At 41.5% G+C, this 16651-nt stretch overlaps 1 protein-coding gene and 1 long non-coding RNA gene across 2 annotated transcripts in view; one reads left to right on the top strand and one right to left on the bottom strand.

The window, feature by feature from the left end:
• The window catches only part of ME1 (malic enzyme 1), a 155030-nt gene extending 154689 nt beyond the window's left edge, over nucleotides 1–341 (bottom strand). Inside the window, exon 1 of the mRNA XM_085056428.1 lies at nucleotides 129–341. Within this exon, the coding sequence (XP_084912554.1) occupies nucleotides 129–233 (105 nt within the window). The 5' untranslated portion in view covers nucleotides 234–341. The remainder of the gene's footprint in view (nucleotides 1–128) is intronic.
• Nucleotides 342–6611: 6270 nt separating this feature from the next.
• LOC146440067 (uncharacterized) lies at nucleotides 6612–16438 on the top strand. Its single transcript, XR_014851022.1, has 2 exons — nucleotides 6612–15003; nucleotides 15265–16438. It is a non-coding gene; the product is annotated as an uncharacterized LOC146440067 (long non-coding RNA).
• The last annotated feature ends 213 nt before the right edge of the window (nucleotides 16439–16651 follow it).

Genomic DNA, 16651 nt, shown 5'->3' with positions numbered 1-16651 from the left:
CAGGCGGCCCGGCGGCCCCGGCTCCGCAGCAGCGCCCGGCGGCACCGTCCGGCACCCGCGGGGCCGCGGCGAGCGCTCGGGCAGCAGCCCTCCTCGCCCAGGGGCGCACCTGCCCTACCCGCCCCTACCTTGTTGAGGTGGGGGTCGCGGAGCACCTCGTAGCCCCTCTTCATGGTGAGCTGCAGGGGCCGGGCGGCGTCCCGCTTCTTCTCGCCTGCCTTCCCTGCCTGCATGGCGCGGCGCGGCTGGGCTGACTGCTGTCAGGTCTCTGCGGGAGCGGAGGCGAAGTGGCGGCTCCTCCTGCCGAGGTGACCGCCCGGCGGGGTGGGATGATCCTGCCGGGAGGGAGGGCGGGAGGGAGGGAAAAAGGGAGGGGGCAGAGCCTTGGCGAGGCGCCGCCGCCCCCGGGAGGGGGTCACCGGGGCACCGCTGAGTCACCGGCGGTCCGTGCACTCCCGGGCGGCCGGCCAGGTGCGAAGGGCAGCGGCGGTGCTGACCCGCAGCCCTGCCCTGCCCGGGGATGCAGGGGATGCGGGCTGCGCCGCCTTGTAGCGCAGCGGAGAGCCCCTCCGGGCCGCCCGGAGAAGCAGGCCGGTGGGGGCTCACCTGCTGCGGGGGACTGGCAGGCGCGGCTCTGCCTCGTCACGCTGGCGTTGGCTCAGGAGCTGCCAGGCCCCCGCAGCAGATCTGAACCCCCTGGGCGCGGCCACACGCAGCAGCCGGGCCTCTGCGCTTGAGTCACAGTCAAGTTTCACTTTCTTTCTGCTATTTAAATGGCTGTGAAATTCAATCTTTCCCGAAGGGGAGGGACTGCATAGCTTCGTACAGTCAGGAGCACATGTTTGATGTAATTAGCTGTGGTTGGCTTCAGCTGTGGTGGTTGGGATTATGCCTGGTCAGGATGGAGAGTGCTGGGGTAGAGCAGGTGTTTAGCTGGTTTGTACTGCTAGCCCTGACCTTTGTAGTATGTTCTGAAATTCTTTGCGTACAGCCCATTGTGTACTGTATGACTGTGGCTTTATTCCTTTAAATTCATGTATGTAACCAAAAATAATTTCCATATGGATTCTATAGTCCTGGAGAATTTACACAGCTTTAAATGTGTGACTAGAGGATTAATTTAGAAGGGCTTGGTGTCTGTTGTCAAGCAGCAATGAACAGATCACAATTTTGCAGAACAGATCACAATTTTGCAGCTCTTTCAAATTTACCTCTTTAATTTGTAGGCCTTGATTCCATACTACTGCCTGATCTTTTATTTAAAAAAAAACCAAAACCAAAAAGGGCTTCCACAGAATCTGACCTTTACTGAATTTCTTATTGAGTAGCTCTGAAAAGTTTATTTGCAGTTGACTAACAAAGGAAGGTTGGAAGAGTTCCAGGTCTCTTTCTGGAAACTGGACTTGCAACTCAGCAAAAAATTTGGTAGATAGACTTCTCCCTTGCTCTACCATCTCCATATTATGGAAAGCAGTAAAATAAAACTAGAAAGTTTCTTCAAAATTAAACCAGGAGTCTTTCTGGTAAACTATCCAGCTTTCTTTGGATTTGTCTGGCTAGCTAAATACCTGCCTCCCCACTCAAGTCCTGAATATTACTTTCAATAGGTATCAGGGATATGGGGGAGGGGGGAGTAGCATTTCAGGTCTTTCTAGTTAAAAAATTGAAAAGCAACATAGAAACATAATTTTTCCTTTCTTTGTGGCTATACTGAAACCATTCTGATAGAATGCTAACCTAATGCAATATTTTTTCTGCGAGTAACGTGTACTGATGTAAATTCTATCTTCATGTTGCGACACTGTTTATAAAAAACCTCTTTGATTTATGTCAAAAGTCACTGCAATCATCGTGAGCTCAGAGGTCTGACCCCTGCTAAGCACTTGTCCCGACTCACCTTGCCCAACTTATAAAAGGTTTGTAATGAAACAGCTAATTAAAGTGACATCCACTGGGATATATACATATATTTTATGTAATCAGACTTCAGAAACCATTTACTACTGTGTTTTAAGTACAAATTTACTCCTCCCTATCTTCCTAAAATACAATCTATTTTTGTTTGTTATGTTCAAATACTAATAAAAACTAAATCATAACTATCTTTTGGGGTAAATGAGTTGTAAGAATGGCAACAGATCTTTTCAGCTCAAAAGGAAGACCCAAGAAATAAGAAAAAATGGTGTCACCTGTAGAAATCTTCCACCTGAGGCCTGGGACATTTCATCTTTTAATGAGACTAGTAGGGATTTATTTGTCCAAGTCTGCTGTTAGTGATTACTTTAGTGATTACTTTTCTTCTAGGCTTTATACCCTCCTGCAAATTTGGTTGTGCATTTGTATGGCCTTTACAGAGTATCTTTGATCAAGAGAAATTTTAGAGGGACTTTTCCAGGACCTCAGAATATTCAAAATGTAAAAATAATTCAGGAGTCCAAAGGCCTAATGCTCAGCAGTTACATCTGCAGTCCGAGGCCATTATTCTGAAAGAGGACTACATTGCATAATAAGGCTGTATTACAGGACTATAAATAAAGCCTTTGTAAGTGACCAAATTATTTGTAATGGCTGTGTACACAATACAGATATTTTTGTAAATGTTAGCCCACATTCACATTATTAGTGAGCATTGTACACTATCAATGTGTTTCTGACAAAATACAGGTACCTAATTCTTTTTCTCAAATGATTTCTATATGGAACTCTTTAAAAACTCCTGCTCATGATTTTTCCTAAGTACTTATGGTTTACTCCCACCTTCTGTATTTCTTATCTCTCTCAAATCTCCTCAGATGTGATAAGGATATATGAAAAGTTCTACTTGAAATAGTCCTAGGGAAAAAAAGTCTAGGAGGAACATTGGTGGTGTGATTTACCACCAGCCAGAAACTAAGTACTATGCACCTGCTCACTCATTTCCTGAGAAGGGGAGGAGAGCTGGAAAAAAGGTAAAACACATGGGTTAAGAAAAGATTGATAAAGAAAATAAAGTAAAATACAGTATAATAGTAGTAATTAAAAGTGAGGTAACAAAAAGAGAGAGAGGAATAAAACCCAAGAAAACCAAGTGATGCACAAGACAATTGCTCACTACATTCTGACCAAAATCCAGCCCACCCCTGAGCAGCAGTTGGCCCCTCCTGGCCAAATACCCCAATTTAATATACTGAGCATGGCATTGTATGGTATGGAATATCCCTATGGCTAGTTTGTGTCAGCTGTCCTGGCTGTGCTTCCTCCCAGCTTCTTTTGTGTCCCCTTGTTGGCAGAGTACGAGAGAACAAAAAGTACCTGACCGAGGGTAAACACTATTGAGCAACAGCTGAAACATCAGAATGTTATCAACCTGATTCTCCTGTTAAATCCAAAATGCATCACTGTACCAGATATTAGGAAGAAAATTAGCTCTATCTTAGAAAGAGACTTGACGACTGGCTTTGGCAAGCCAGTAGTAAGGAGAGATAAGTACAGGAAAAAGGTATTTCTTTGTTGCAGCTAATTAAGGGGACTCACTCTGTTTAAATATTCAAGAATGGAACTTGGGAAATATCTTTGTGTTAGGCTATGAGTGACCAGAGGATTTGGACTCCCCCAAACTATTTTTTGGACCACTGTTGATTTTGGGAGCTCCATATCCTGCTGTGACACTGGGGAGGGGTTAGCTTCCAGGGCTACCAACTTGGAAGAAGAGAAAGGGAGCTCCTATGTCCTGATGAAAACATCCAGTTAACTACTTTTGGGGGGAGGGTTCTTGTCTCTGACTTACCCCATTAAGGTCTGTAGTCAAACTGTTACCAACAGAAGGTAACAATTGAGTGCTCACTGTGGGTTATAGTACTCCAGACCTCAGTACCATCAGCCCTGAATCAATGGAAAGCTTTGCTTCGTATGTTTTAACCATGGCAGTGCCCTCCATGCTTCTCAGCGCAATGTTTGCTTTTTTGCCATAGTGCAACACTGTTAACTTCTGCTGGGTTTGCAATCTGGTATAACCCCGAGTCCTTTTGTGTGGGGATGGAGGCTGGGGGAGTTCATACAGTCACTTGGGGTGGAAGAGACCTTTGAGATCATTGAGTCCAACTGTTAACCCAGCACTGCCAAATCCAACACTAACCATGGTCCTAAGTGACCGAAATGATAGGCCTAAAAGACTTTTAAATACCATCAGGGATGGTGACTAAATAAAGGATGGAGATGCTCCTAACTCTCCTTTTGCTGCTAATGTATTTATAGAAATAGTTGTTTCTATACATTTGTTTACGCAGTTATAAATTTTTATTGAGTTACAAATTTGTTTATTGTATTGGCAATACCAAGTAAAATTTGGCAGGGACACAAGGTTGTTTTTAAAAAAGACTAATTGTTTAGTGATTTAAAAACAGAATTGAAGCATTTTTAAAGTCTCTATAATGGAAACGTTTTACAGTAGTGGTAGCAATCCTGACTTATGGTAGATAATTTGAAAATGAAGTTAAATTTTTCATCATTGGGAGATATGTTTTTAGTTAGGCTGAAGGAGAAGAAAAAAATGAACAGTATAAGCAGTATGAGGTTATTGTTTAATTATCATTTTTATTAACTAATAGTGATTTTTATAACCCAAAGTGGATTTTGAAAAATATTTACTTCAAACTAGACAATGCACTCCTGAAGTTAATGCTGAAGTTAAGAGCAGAATCTACTAGAAGGTTCGCAATGCCCAAGTGCCAGTACTCTGAGCCCTGCCAGCCCTGCCTGTCCCTGCCCACACTCCCAGGGCTCCACCCCCCCCGCCGTGGTTCAGTACCCCATATCAGCCCTCAGGGCCATCAGTCACTGCCCCAGCAGTGCCACAGCCCTGCTTGTGCCTGGCCATGGCCCCGCTGTCCTGAGCCCTGACCACCTGTGGGCTGACTTCCTAGCCTCGTCACTCTGGAGTCACTCAGTGGTCACGGGGCTGCCCCTGACCCTGGTTACCCTCACCAGGCTGACCCTGCTCCACTACAGACAGGGCACTGCCCTCAGCTGCCCCAGCATGTCCTCATCCTTCAGTGGGGGTGGTGAGCAGAGCCCTGGCTGGTGAGACCTTGCCTGCCATGCTGGCCCAAATGGGGACCCCCCTGGCCACAGCCCCCACTGTGCCCTGGCTGGGAGATGGGTATGGAGAAGGCAAAGCCAGGCTCTTGTCACAGGTGAGGAGTGCAGTGCCGAGAGGTGACAGTAGCAAGGTGAGCCCAGAGAATGTCCAGTTGGGCCTAAGCACAACATTTTCAAGCAGAAGGGTGCTAAGCACTGGAGCAGGCTGCCTAGAGAGGTTGAAGACTTTCATGCCTGGAGCTTTTCAAAACTTGACAAGGCTGTGAACAATCCAGCTTTGAAGTTCAGTTTGTTGAGAACAGAAGGTTTGGCCAGATGAACTTCAGACATCCTTTCCAACCTGGGCTGTTATGTGATTTTGAGTATTACACTGCTGAGAGTGCAAATTCTTTGAACATGCAGGCATTTCTACAGGAATTGCATTACAGCCACAAAAGGCTGTTCCTCCTCACAAATTCACCAGCTTTCTTTGATCTTGCTCCTTAATTTCTGACTCTCCTTCTACTTAGGCTTATATCTGTTTGGCCAGTGGGATTTTTACTCAGAACTTGCTTCATACCTCTCACACTTTGTCCCTTTCTGTTAAGAGTTTTATCCTACATGCCTAAAATCTAAACTGTTGAACTTCAACAACTAGTGCTAAGTATCTTAAGACTCCACAATTTTGGAATCCAGTTCTGGATTCATAGAAATACTAAAATTATTTCAGCGTAACACATGCATAATATATACCTATTAGTCAATAAAACAGCAAGAATGCCTGTTACAGTTTCTGTTAGTCAACATTACATTGTCCAGGTGTCACAGGAAAAATGCCATACCTGGCCCAGTACATGCTGGATGCGTTGAAGCACTGTGAGAGAATGTCCACAAACACATAGTACCATTAGGAACTTCCATCAGTTCTGAAGTCAGATGTAGATTAGGAAGAGACGTGTTGTCCCGGGTTAATGATAAAACTCTATCTCCTTCGAGAGCGAAGGGCCCCGACACCCCCTCCCCCACCCACAACAGAACCGCTTAGATGGAAGTGAAGAAAAAACTATTTATTTGACAAAACCACGCAGAGTGCCCTGCAAGGCACAGGGGGAAGGGGAAAGCCAAGTGGAAAAGGAGTTATTCAACCTGATTAAAAAGTCCTTTTCTCAGACGCAGCCCCTCTCCTCCTCGCCCCCCACCCCGGGGCCGGGTGGAGCTCCCTGGAGAGCTCTGCTGTCCTCTGGCCCTCCTGGGTCTCCGGGTGGCAAAGCAGATCGAAGAGAAGGGGTCCAAACGAGGAAAAAGAAAAAAATGGAAAAAAAAAACGGGAACAGAGCTCACTCCGACCCCCGTCCAGCACGCAGTCTCTGCCGGGTGACGAATCCTCCCCCGGAGCGAGGCTTGGAGAAAATGTTTTCAAAACAACCCGCGTTTCTCTCTTCGGCTGGGTGCAGTTAAAGAGACAGGACCACACATTTTTCTCTCTTGGGCATATAAGCCAACGATAGGGGATAAAGGATTATCATAACATCAATCCAAGACACGTGTAGAAGTAGTTGCATGTCTATACATCCACTCACTTATGCTTCACAGTAGTCCTGGGGTAGAATGAGACTTAAATTTTCCCACATCCCAGTGTTAACATTTTGACTGGTAGACCATATCCTTGTTATTATAGTAAATCTAGCACAAGGCAAATAAAATATGCATGCCACAGTGCAGCATGTTCTCAGAACACATTCTGGCAGTATTTATGTTTCAAGAAGACTGGTGCTCAAAATAAGCCTCCAAGCCTTTTTCAGTGTTTGTCCAAATAGTGCAGTTTTCTAAGATTTTTTTTTATTTCTACAAAAGAAACCCCAAAACTGTAGAGGCCCAGATATTCACTTGTTGTCTTTTAATCTCACAAGAACAAAACTAATGTGACGAGTAATAGATTTCAAAGGTGATTTAAAATGCCACTATTTTGAATATACAGACACTCTGGAGTGACTTAAATGACCTACATAAAGGCATGAAAAATCATATTCCTTCTCTTCAAACAATTCAAAATCAAGCAAATCTTCCTTGAAATATCCTTTCAAAATTAATTTCCTGAATTGGCTGGGGATGCGGAATATTTCTAGATTCCCAAGCCTGTTTATCTGAAGGACAGGAAATCTTGATAGGGTTATCTTTTCATCACTAATGCAAATGCCTATACTTTGCACATAATTTTAGAAACTTAGATGGGCACATTTATTTCCATCTCAAATATTTTAGAGGTATGTTGTGGAAGAATGTTTCAGATTATTAGAATTTAAAATTTTTAGACTGTTTGGTTAACTGTCTCAGAACAAATTTTTCTTGGCTTCATTTTAGTTGCGCTAACACTGAGTTCAGAACTAAAGATTTTTGAATGCCAAAATTAAATTACTATGACTTTATAGTATGATTTGTATCTAATTGTGGGAGTTCACTGTCTTGCTAGGAATAATAGGATTTAGAAAAAGGCCCCAAACAGCACTTCTACTTGAATTGCTGTATCAGATCTATGTTCCAGCAATAAGAGTGGAAAATCTGCAAGACTCCTTCCGTTGTTTATAAAAAGAGGGTGAATTCTTTCAGCTCTGCCTATTACAGACATAATTTCAAACAGCTTCAGCACCTTTAGGATAATTTCGGAATAGTATTAGCAAGTGTACTTCCATTGCTTGCTTCCATGGTTATGTCTGGCACAGGAATTTTAACAGTTTAACAACAGACAAAGCATGCTCAGAAATTTTCCTCTTTTAACTACTTCATCTCCTAGACACAGAAGCCCATGAAGGGCTTCTTCTTTTCCACATTCTAATTACTATAAATATTTTGGAGATTGTTCTACAAACTCTGTTTTGTTTTCCAAATCATTAGCAAAGTTAAAAACAAACCTTCTGACAAAAATGTTGGCAGAAGCTCAAACACAAATCCTAGTTCATCAGAACCCCTTCCTTATGCAAGGGGAACTGCGTGGGGTCCTTTACATGCTGTTCACTTGCCAAAGAACATGAGGTTTAGCGCATGAGATTCCAGCTGTGCTTAGGTTTTTTTATGTACAAATCATTTAGACAAGACCAATTAAAAGTTAAAATCAGTTGAACCATCGGGGAAGAAGGATGAGGCAGTACTTTTTGAGGTAGAGGATTGCCACTCTGCTTTAACAGGAGAATGTACAGAATAGGTACAAGGAATCATGGGTATTGATGGCAATGATGCTTGGTTTGTAATTACTTATAAAAGGCCTGACAGCTTTTGTGTGAGTACAAAATGCAAGGGCAAAAGTAGTATGGAATGGCATGGACTAAAAAGGACCTTAAAGATGGTGTAGTGTCATCCTTCTGCCATAGGCAGGGACACCTCCCACTAGAACATGTTGCTCAGAGCCCCATCCAGCCTGGCCTTGAAAACTTCCAAGGATGGGAAATCCACAGCTTCTCTGGGAAACCTGTTCCAGTGCCTTACAGCCTTCATAGTGAATAACTTCTTCCTAATATCTAATCTAAACCTGAAGGAGTTCAGTCTGAAGCCATTCCCCCTTGTTCTATCATTACATGCCCTTGTAAAAAGTCCTTCTCCATCTTCCTTGTAGGCCTCTTTAGGCACTGGAAGGCTGCCGTAAAAGGTTTTCCCAGAGCCTCCTCTTCTCCAGGCTGAACAAATACAGGTCTCTCAGCCTTTCTTCATAGTGCAAAGCCCAGGATGTAGCTGCCTGTCTGGGCTGCAAGTGCACATTTACAGCTCATATTGAGCTTCTTGTTGACCAAACCTCCAACTCTTTCTTCCCAGGACTGCTCTCAATCCATTCTCCACCCAGCCTGTATTTGTGCTTGGAATTGTTCTGGCCCAGGTGCAGGACCTTGCACTTGGCCTTGTTGAATTTCATGAGGTTCACATAGGCCTATCTCTCAAGATTGTCCAGGTCCCTCTGGATATGATATCCCTTCCCTCCAGCTGGTCAACCATACCACACAGCTTGGTGCCATTGTGAAACCTACTGAGGGTGCACTCAATCCCACTGTTTATCATCTTACCAAGCTTAACACCTAAAAGAGAGCACTTGAGTTCAGACTTCACTAGAGCATAAAGAAGAGGTTTTTTTCCCAACCACTTTTAAGGTGATTCTTACCTCATGATTATTCAGATAGTAGCAATCAATGTCCTATGAATTTATTCATGGATAGATCTGTTCACCTTGTAATCCAAAGAGTCTTTCTATACAGCTCTACAGAGGCCCTCAAAGGTCTGGAAACTATAGATTTAAATTCTTAGAAGTATAAATTCTTAAAATTAAGCTAACAAGCATCTAACAAAGATTTCTGAAGAGAAAACTGTAACTTCCCATGCCAAAAGCCCCAAAGGATGCTGTATTTCTAAGACAATGTTTTGGAGATGAACTAACCTGGTCACTTTGAAGTTTGATAATATTTTCCAGAGACCATTATGTCCTTTTACAAAGTTAAGATGATTTCTTCTGACATTAATTTGTAAAAATGCCTAATGTAATTTTCTGTTTTGCAAAAATATGGAAATAACAGAGACTTTGTTTAAACAGCATATTTTCTGATTTCAAGTGGTCATGCACAAGATAACTCACCATTAATGTGGATTTGCAGTTACAGGGCAGGGATGACAGAGTTTCAGAAATAATGTGGTGTTGTTGCCTGTGCATAGCAATTAGTTGGTGGCCTAGTTCAGATGAGAGTTTCAGTGTCTTATAAAATGTCCAAAGAATAGCTGTCCTAGTTAATATAATTGACTGCAAGGGACAGTTGAAGGGCACAGTTTATTTATCTCAGGAAAAATTATCCAAAAATTAAACAAATTTGGGCTATAAAGAAGTTGTAGGGAGAAATATGAGACATTTTAGGTAGAGTATATGAAGTGGACCGATAAAAACATCACTGCACAGCATTAGATATCTTACCTGGCACATAATCAGGTGTCTTCTTGCTCAAGTTTGTGAGCTGTTTTATTGATTCATACTTCTAAGAAGAGACTTCTTGAAGAAAAATGTTATTCAAAACGTGTTTAAGTGTTTATGTACAATGAATAGATACATAAATAAATAGAGCTACGTACCACTACTTGTTACTCTATCCTACCATTACTCCTTGTAGAGTCCTCATAACTCTTTTAACAAATGCTCACCCCATGGGTTTTCCTTATGGCCTTACCCAAAACCTCTAAAACTCCATTAAAAACAGAATGTTATTGATTTTTAGCAAATCCCACCTCTATATAGCCCATGCAGTCTGTGCTGTGATATGCCTCAAAAGGAAGGCACTGCTAGGGGAAGGGCAACAGCTACAATGACTCAGAGGCCTCTTTCCCACGTGGTGCTAAGTAAATTAAAATAATCCATTGTGTGTGTGTAATATTTGGATTAAATATAATCTGCCATTTCATTATTCCCTTGCCATTGAAAGGACTTTTGAAACTGCATCTCACTCTGCCTCACTCCCTGCAGCTGTAAGCATAGTCAGACTTTCTTTTGCCAAGCTCTATTTGGCAAAGAAGACAAGTTTCATGAGTCAGAAAAGACAAGTCTTTCTCAAAATCCTGGTATCATCTATCTTTTCTGTATGGAAAAGTTCTTCTATGAACTTGCCCTGATGGTGAACAAATGCTGCAGGTGAGATTTTTTGTGGTAATTACAAGTGGTAAAAATTAGTATTATCCTTGTTCTCTATGCAGTATGAGCTCCCCATTCTCTGAAAGCCAGAGTTTGTTCTAATTCTGATGCCCATAATCTGTGGCCAAACCACAGAACCTCCATTACCCGAACAGTTTTAGTGGTTGGTTGCCCAACACTAGCCAGGCCTGCAGGAGATGGATATACGGTGTGCACATAGCTGTGCTGTGGAGTACTGTGGCAATTTACCTCTGCACTACTCAGCTTCTCAGACATATGAGCCAACTTGTCATTTAAAAGTGTGACAGTGATCCTACTGTACTGTGCTAATTCCGTGTGTTAGGAGCACTGGTCTGCAGAGAGGCAGTTATGATTTTATTGTGGCTGTCATATTCAAGCCTTGTATGCTGCAGCCTCACTAGGTGCTTATTCCATCACAAAGTTATCAGCAGGAATAGATCACCACAGTTTACCAGTTGATGCTCTAGCAGAAACTGAAAAAAGCAAATAGAAAATCAAACATTAAGGGTTTGACAAATACCTTCAAATACATGAAGGATGAGGAGGGGCAACAGGTTTCTAGCAATGCAACCCTGTCCCAAAGCACATCCAGTCATCGTGGCACAATGAATGTGGGCTATGTTCCCAGAAATCTTAGCGTAGCTGAGGTGCCATTGGCATAAGGTTTGGTATCCATTTATCCTTGGTAATGCAGATTGCAGGTAGGTGTGGACATGAGGAAAACAAAAAGGGATATATGTGGTACTATTAGCACATGTTAAAGAGAAATGTGTTCTTTGTCACATGAAATAGTTCTCCATCATAAGGTGACAGATGTTGCTTCATTAAACAGCCACCTAAAGGTGGTGGGTGTTTTTTCCCTTCTGTTACTAGAATTACAAAAGAATTAATTGCCCCTAGTGAAAGAGTCACCATTTTTTTTTTCACTGCGTGATGTAGATACAGCATTAACTAATGAAATATAGGTGGACTGGAAAGTAGTTTGGCAGAAGGCAGGAACTAATGGTCTGTCCAGTGCTTCTATGAAGTAGGTAATGAGTAGGCAGTAACTTTCTGGTATTGTTGTAATTGACTTGTAATTAGTCAGTTTCTTTGTAATTAAATTATACTACATACTTGCTTTTATTTCGCTGATCATGTGTGCCTCAACACTGAGCTACTTTGATTTCTTTCCTGATAGAAATAATTTATTCCAACTGAGTCAGAATCCAGTGAGTGTTTCAGACCCCAAAGGAATTGTTTGTTCTAAGAATCAGCTGCGTGGGATGTGCAGTGAGTCCAGGCTCAGACCCTTGAACAGATTGTTCAACTGAAAGGGGGAGGGTAACTTCCCTATATTACAAGGTATCAATTTTAACTTCTCTTTAGAAGATAACTAGGTTCAAATGGTATAATGTGGTTGGTCTCAGGCCAGACATTCAGTTTTAGCTATAAGGTCACACTGTGGTTGGGTCAGGAAGAGAATCTGTGAGAAACGTAATCTCTCCCTCAGAAGTGCACCACCGTAATCCCTGTGTCCTAACAAGCATGACAGGGCGAAGATGCACTGAGAATATGCTCGATTACACATACCCTTCGCACAACATTTAATCTACAGAGTATTTTGTAAAAACCTAGTGAACAATCTTCATGCAAGCTACCTGGAAACATATAGTTGCACTTTTTTACTTTCATTTTACAAAACATTATGCTGAGTGTTGAGTACCCTGATTCTCCTTTGGTTTCCAGAATAAGCCTCTGGCTTTTCTAGAACTGTGCCTTTAAATTATTTAGCAGCTTTCATATGCACAGAGCTAGTATATATGTAAAGACCTAGTCCCTTCCCCTCTGAGTTTTAAATCTGAGCTCCTTATCCAGCAAACATTTCTCTGCGTATTATATTTTTATATGTGTGAGAGGTTCACATTAAACTTCCACTGGGAAATATTTACAGAAAGACCACACCTGCTGAGCTTCAACCTTCTGGCAAGTGCACTATAGAGGCCTAATGGAAATTCATGGAGAAGAAAGGTTGCCTGCATTTAAAAAGGGCGTGAGCCCTCCAAGCTCTGAAGCTATGTGCAAGTTTATATTTAGATAACCTGAAAGCTCTGCATATAAATTGTCAGGCAGAATTAATTATTGGTGCATGTGCAGTATATCAAACATTTGGTGTCTCAGCCACTATTTTTGTATGTACCAAAGTGCATGTATGTTTGTTACTGAGGGTTGCAAACAAAGAGACATTTAAAGTTTAAAAACACACATTATTTAAATGTATCTGAATGCAGACACCAGTGACCAACTTTTTTTAATAACTGGGAAGCACTTTTTTTGTTCCATCAAGGATTTCTAAAGGGGTTTGTGAATCAAGCAGTCCTGAGACAGTTGATACTAGAATTTGATGCTGACATTCAACAAAATAAAATGGAAGTTCTATCTCAGCCATGGCTTCGGTTTCTAATTTTTTTCCCTTTGCCACACTTTCTTTCATGGAATCTACAGTAATGTATTTTTAAGAAGTTAGTCACATTTTACAAAAGAAAAACACTGTGTATGAAGTATTTATCCCTAATCTTGCCTGTGGACTCCATGCTCCAGCTGTAAATCTCCTTTCTTATTTACTTCTGATGACAGACAGTGTGAAGACATCAATGGCTTTGCCATGGTAAGTATTATGTATTTATGTCCCAAAGTTGTTAGCAGTTGTCTTAATAAGACTGAATGCTCTGCAGCTCTTGCCAACCTTGCAATGGCCCTCAGACTCCTTTCCCTTCTCACCGCAAGCTCTTTAATAGGTCTCTTATTTAATTTGTGGTTAAGGTACAGCATGTCTCATAGTTTTAGCTTTTGAATCTTCTCCCTTATACCTATAGATGGCATTCATATGAATTTGTAGCATGATGAGTCTTCCTCGTAGTTTCTAAAAATGTAGAAAGTATTTTGCTACTCAAAATACTTTCTCTCAAATGACGATCCAGATTCCTGGACACCATAGGTTTAATTCAAGATGTATATAAAAGATTCTGCATGAAATGAAGACTTTAAATCTGCCTTTATATTTAGCTTCATTTTTTTTTCCACTGCTATCTGAACCATGTATTGTAACAACGTGCTTATTTCTAAAGAGCCTCTAAAGAGATCCTGTCTCCTGCAGAGGCTGCTTCACCATGAGCTCCCTCCTGCGAGGTGCTCAGTGCTCTGGCCCTCATTCATCCAAGTCTTTAGGTACTTAGCTGCTGGACTAATATTAGTGCCTAACACTTTTCAGGATTTAACTTTGCTCCAAGAAATATTTTTCATCCTTTACTCCTGTCAGAGGAAGGATCCTAAATAAAGGAAATAATCTTGTCTTTCTGTTTTGGTTGTCTGGCAGGAGAGAGACTATTAACCTAGACTGGAGGACTTTAAAATCAGCTCAACTTACAATATTCCATTTGCCTTGCTCTATAATGATGTTAAGGTTATGATAAGCTGCATATTTCTGTGTAAAATTTAAATTAATAGCAAAAATAAATTAATAGCAAAAAATAATATGACACATTCTAACTTTGTTATTATTTCATCAAGCAATAATGAACTGGGAATTCAGCCAGTATATTAAAAATATACTTAATAAATCCTACATTATCCTTGTGGCTCCCTTCCAAATCAGCATATTTTGTGATTCTGTGAATTAAGCACTTAGAAGTATGTGGACTGCACAGAAAAACAGTGAAATGATTGATTCATGTATATGATTACTGTGTACCAATTAAAAACAAATCTTTTATTGGAAGACAGTACAACTTTGAGTTCGGACTTATGTAGTAATTTAATCCATGAATTGAGAGGAGACTAGAAAACTCTCTCAATCATATTAGGCATATGTTCTTCAGGAAAGAAAAAGTTTTGAATCATCTAACTAGCACTCATATATACACTGCATTTTGGTGTGAAAAAGGAGGATAAATTTTAAATGTAGCAGTGATGCCATCCCAAGTCACTCACTTCTGTAGCTATAGCTGTTTGTGGAGGCAACACAGTAAAGCAGATCAGCAGCTCAATTTAATTAAAATTGACTATTTTCCAGTGGATTTTTTCCTGACTGAAATAATTATCTTCACTCTGTGTGATGCACAAAGAGCTATACACCAGCATTTAGAAGTCATGCAAAAAGGCTGGAGGGGTGAAATTCTAGCAATAGTTTCAGTTGGTAGTGGCACTATATGATATACTTGTTCCTGAGGTACCAGTGGAAACCTGCAAATTTGTTTTCAGTGTAAATGGGAAACAAGTATTAAAAAGGCCCTTTCAAGGTAGATAGAAGTGTCGCTGTTGAGCCGCTAGCAGAGTAAAAAACCCAGTTCTCAGTGGCAAGAAGGAAAGACTTTTATTGTTTTGATTTCATCATATATATAGAGTTTTCAAAGGTCACCCAGATTGGTCAGTCAGAAACCTCCCTCTAGGCCTGATTGGCCAGGCCTGCACCGTCCAGATCTTGGGACACTGTTTTTAATAACATCCAAACTTTATTTATAAAACACAAAAGGAATTCCCATGGGAAAGACCTGTGCTAGCCACATAGAAGAGCTCTGTAGTTGCCTCTGAAAAGTACTTGACCTTCTGCCAGAGACCCTGCCTGCACATGAGTAATCTTGCAATTACTGGCTGTTCCATTTGTCTGCAAATAAATATTGTTGTAGAGACTGTTGCAAAGATATGTTTCTTCCATCTGTAAAGTAGTTGCGTGAGAAAAGCCAGACAGACAAGAACAGCTGGAATAAAATGCAAAACCACTCAAAAAGCACTGAAGTTATCAAGGCATAACACGCTATGTTATGTATATAATTTTGTTTCTTAGAAAGTGACTTACAGATGTGTACAAATACTGCTTACTAACTATTCTTCAGTGATTGCACTTGTCCCCTAACTAACTAATTTCACTCTTCAGTTTCAGTTTTCGTGTAATCTCACACATCCCAGGTGCTGGAGCAGAGGAACCCCACAATCCCCTGCAACCCTGGTGCAGATCATGGTGGGGCACCTGTTCCTCAACAGAGGTCCACTGTGGAGCAGAAAACCCATGGAGGACCTCACTCTGGAACAGGGGGATGCCTGAAGGAGGCTGTGACCCTGTGGGAAGTCTGTGCTGGAGCAGGCTCCTGGCAGGACCTGTGGCCTCATGGAACAAGGAACCCACACTGAAGCAGTTTGTGGAAAACTGCAACCCGTGGGGAAGACCCACATTGGAGAAGTTCGTGAAGGACTGTCTCCTGTGGGAGGGACCCCATGCTGGAGCAGGGGAAGTGTGTGAGGAGTCATCCCATGAGGAGGAAGGACTGGCAGAAACATGTGACAAATTGTTCTTATTTCTCATGATACTACTCTGATTTGATTGACAATAAATTAAATTAATTTCCCTAGGTTGAGTCTGTTTTGCCCATGACAGTAATCACTGAGTGGTCTCCTTTGTCCTCATCTTGACCCAGGAGCCTTTAGTTTTATTTTCTCTCCCATGCCCAGGTGAGAAGGACAGTGATAGAAAGACTTTTGTGGGCACATGGTGTCTAGCCAGGCTTAACCCACCTCTGTGAGTAAAAAGACATTTAGTAAGTGCAATCTTTGGACATGGGACAAGACAGCATTTGTAATATTATCCAGATAATCTGCAGTGATTTAAAATCCTATTGTAGTTTCTGTATCACTAGTTTTATGATTTGATTAAAATCCAGTGGAGCATTAAGGATTAAATTTGACTGAGGATGAATGATTTACAATTAGTTAGAAAAAATAAAGGTATTAAAGAATGTGCCAGGTTAATTTATTTGACAAATGAGTGTAAAGCTACTTACACAAACATTTCAGAAGAGAGCAGCACCTGGTTGGTAATAAATTTTGTAGAAGCAATGAAAAAAGTAATTAGTTGAGAACTGTAAAAACAGTGCCAGGAGGTATAGCTAAGAT

Source organism: Lichenostomus cassidix, chromosome 3, assembly GCF_008360975.1.
Source record: "Lichenostomus cassidix isolate B80296 chromosome 3, HeHo_3.0, whole genome shotgun sequence".
Taxonomy (NCBI): Eukaryota; Metazoa; Chordata; class Aves; order Passeriformes; family Meliphagidae; genus Lichenostomus; species Lichenostomus cassidix.
Note: the sequence above shows the minus strand (reverse complement) of the source record. Positions and strands in the feature narration are given on the sequence as shown.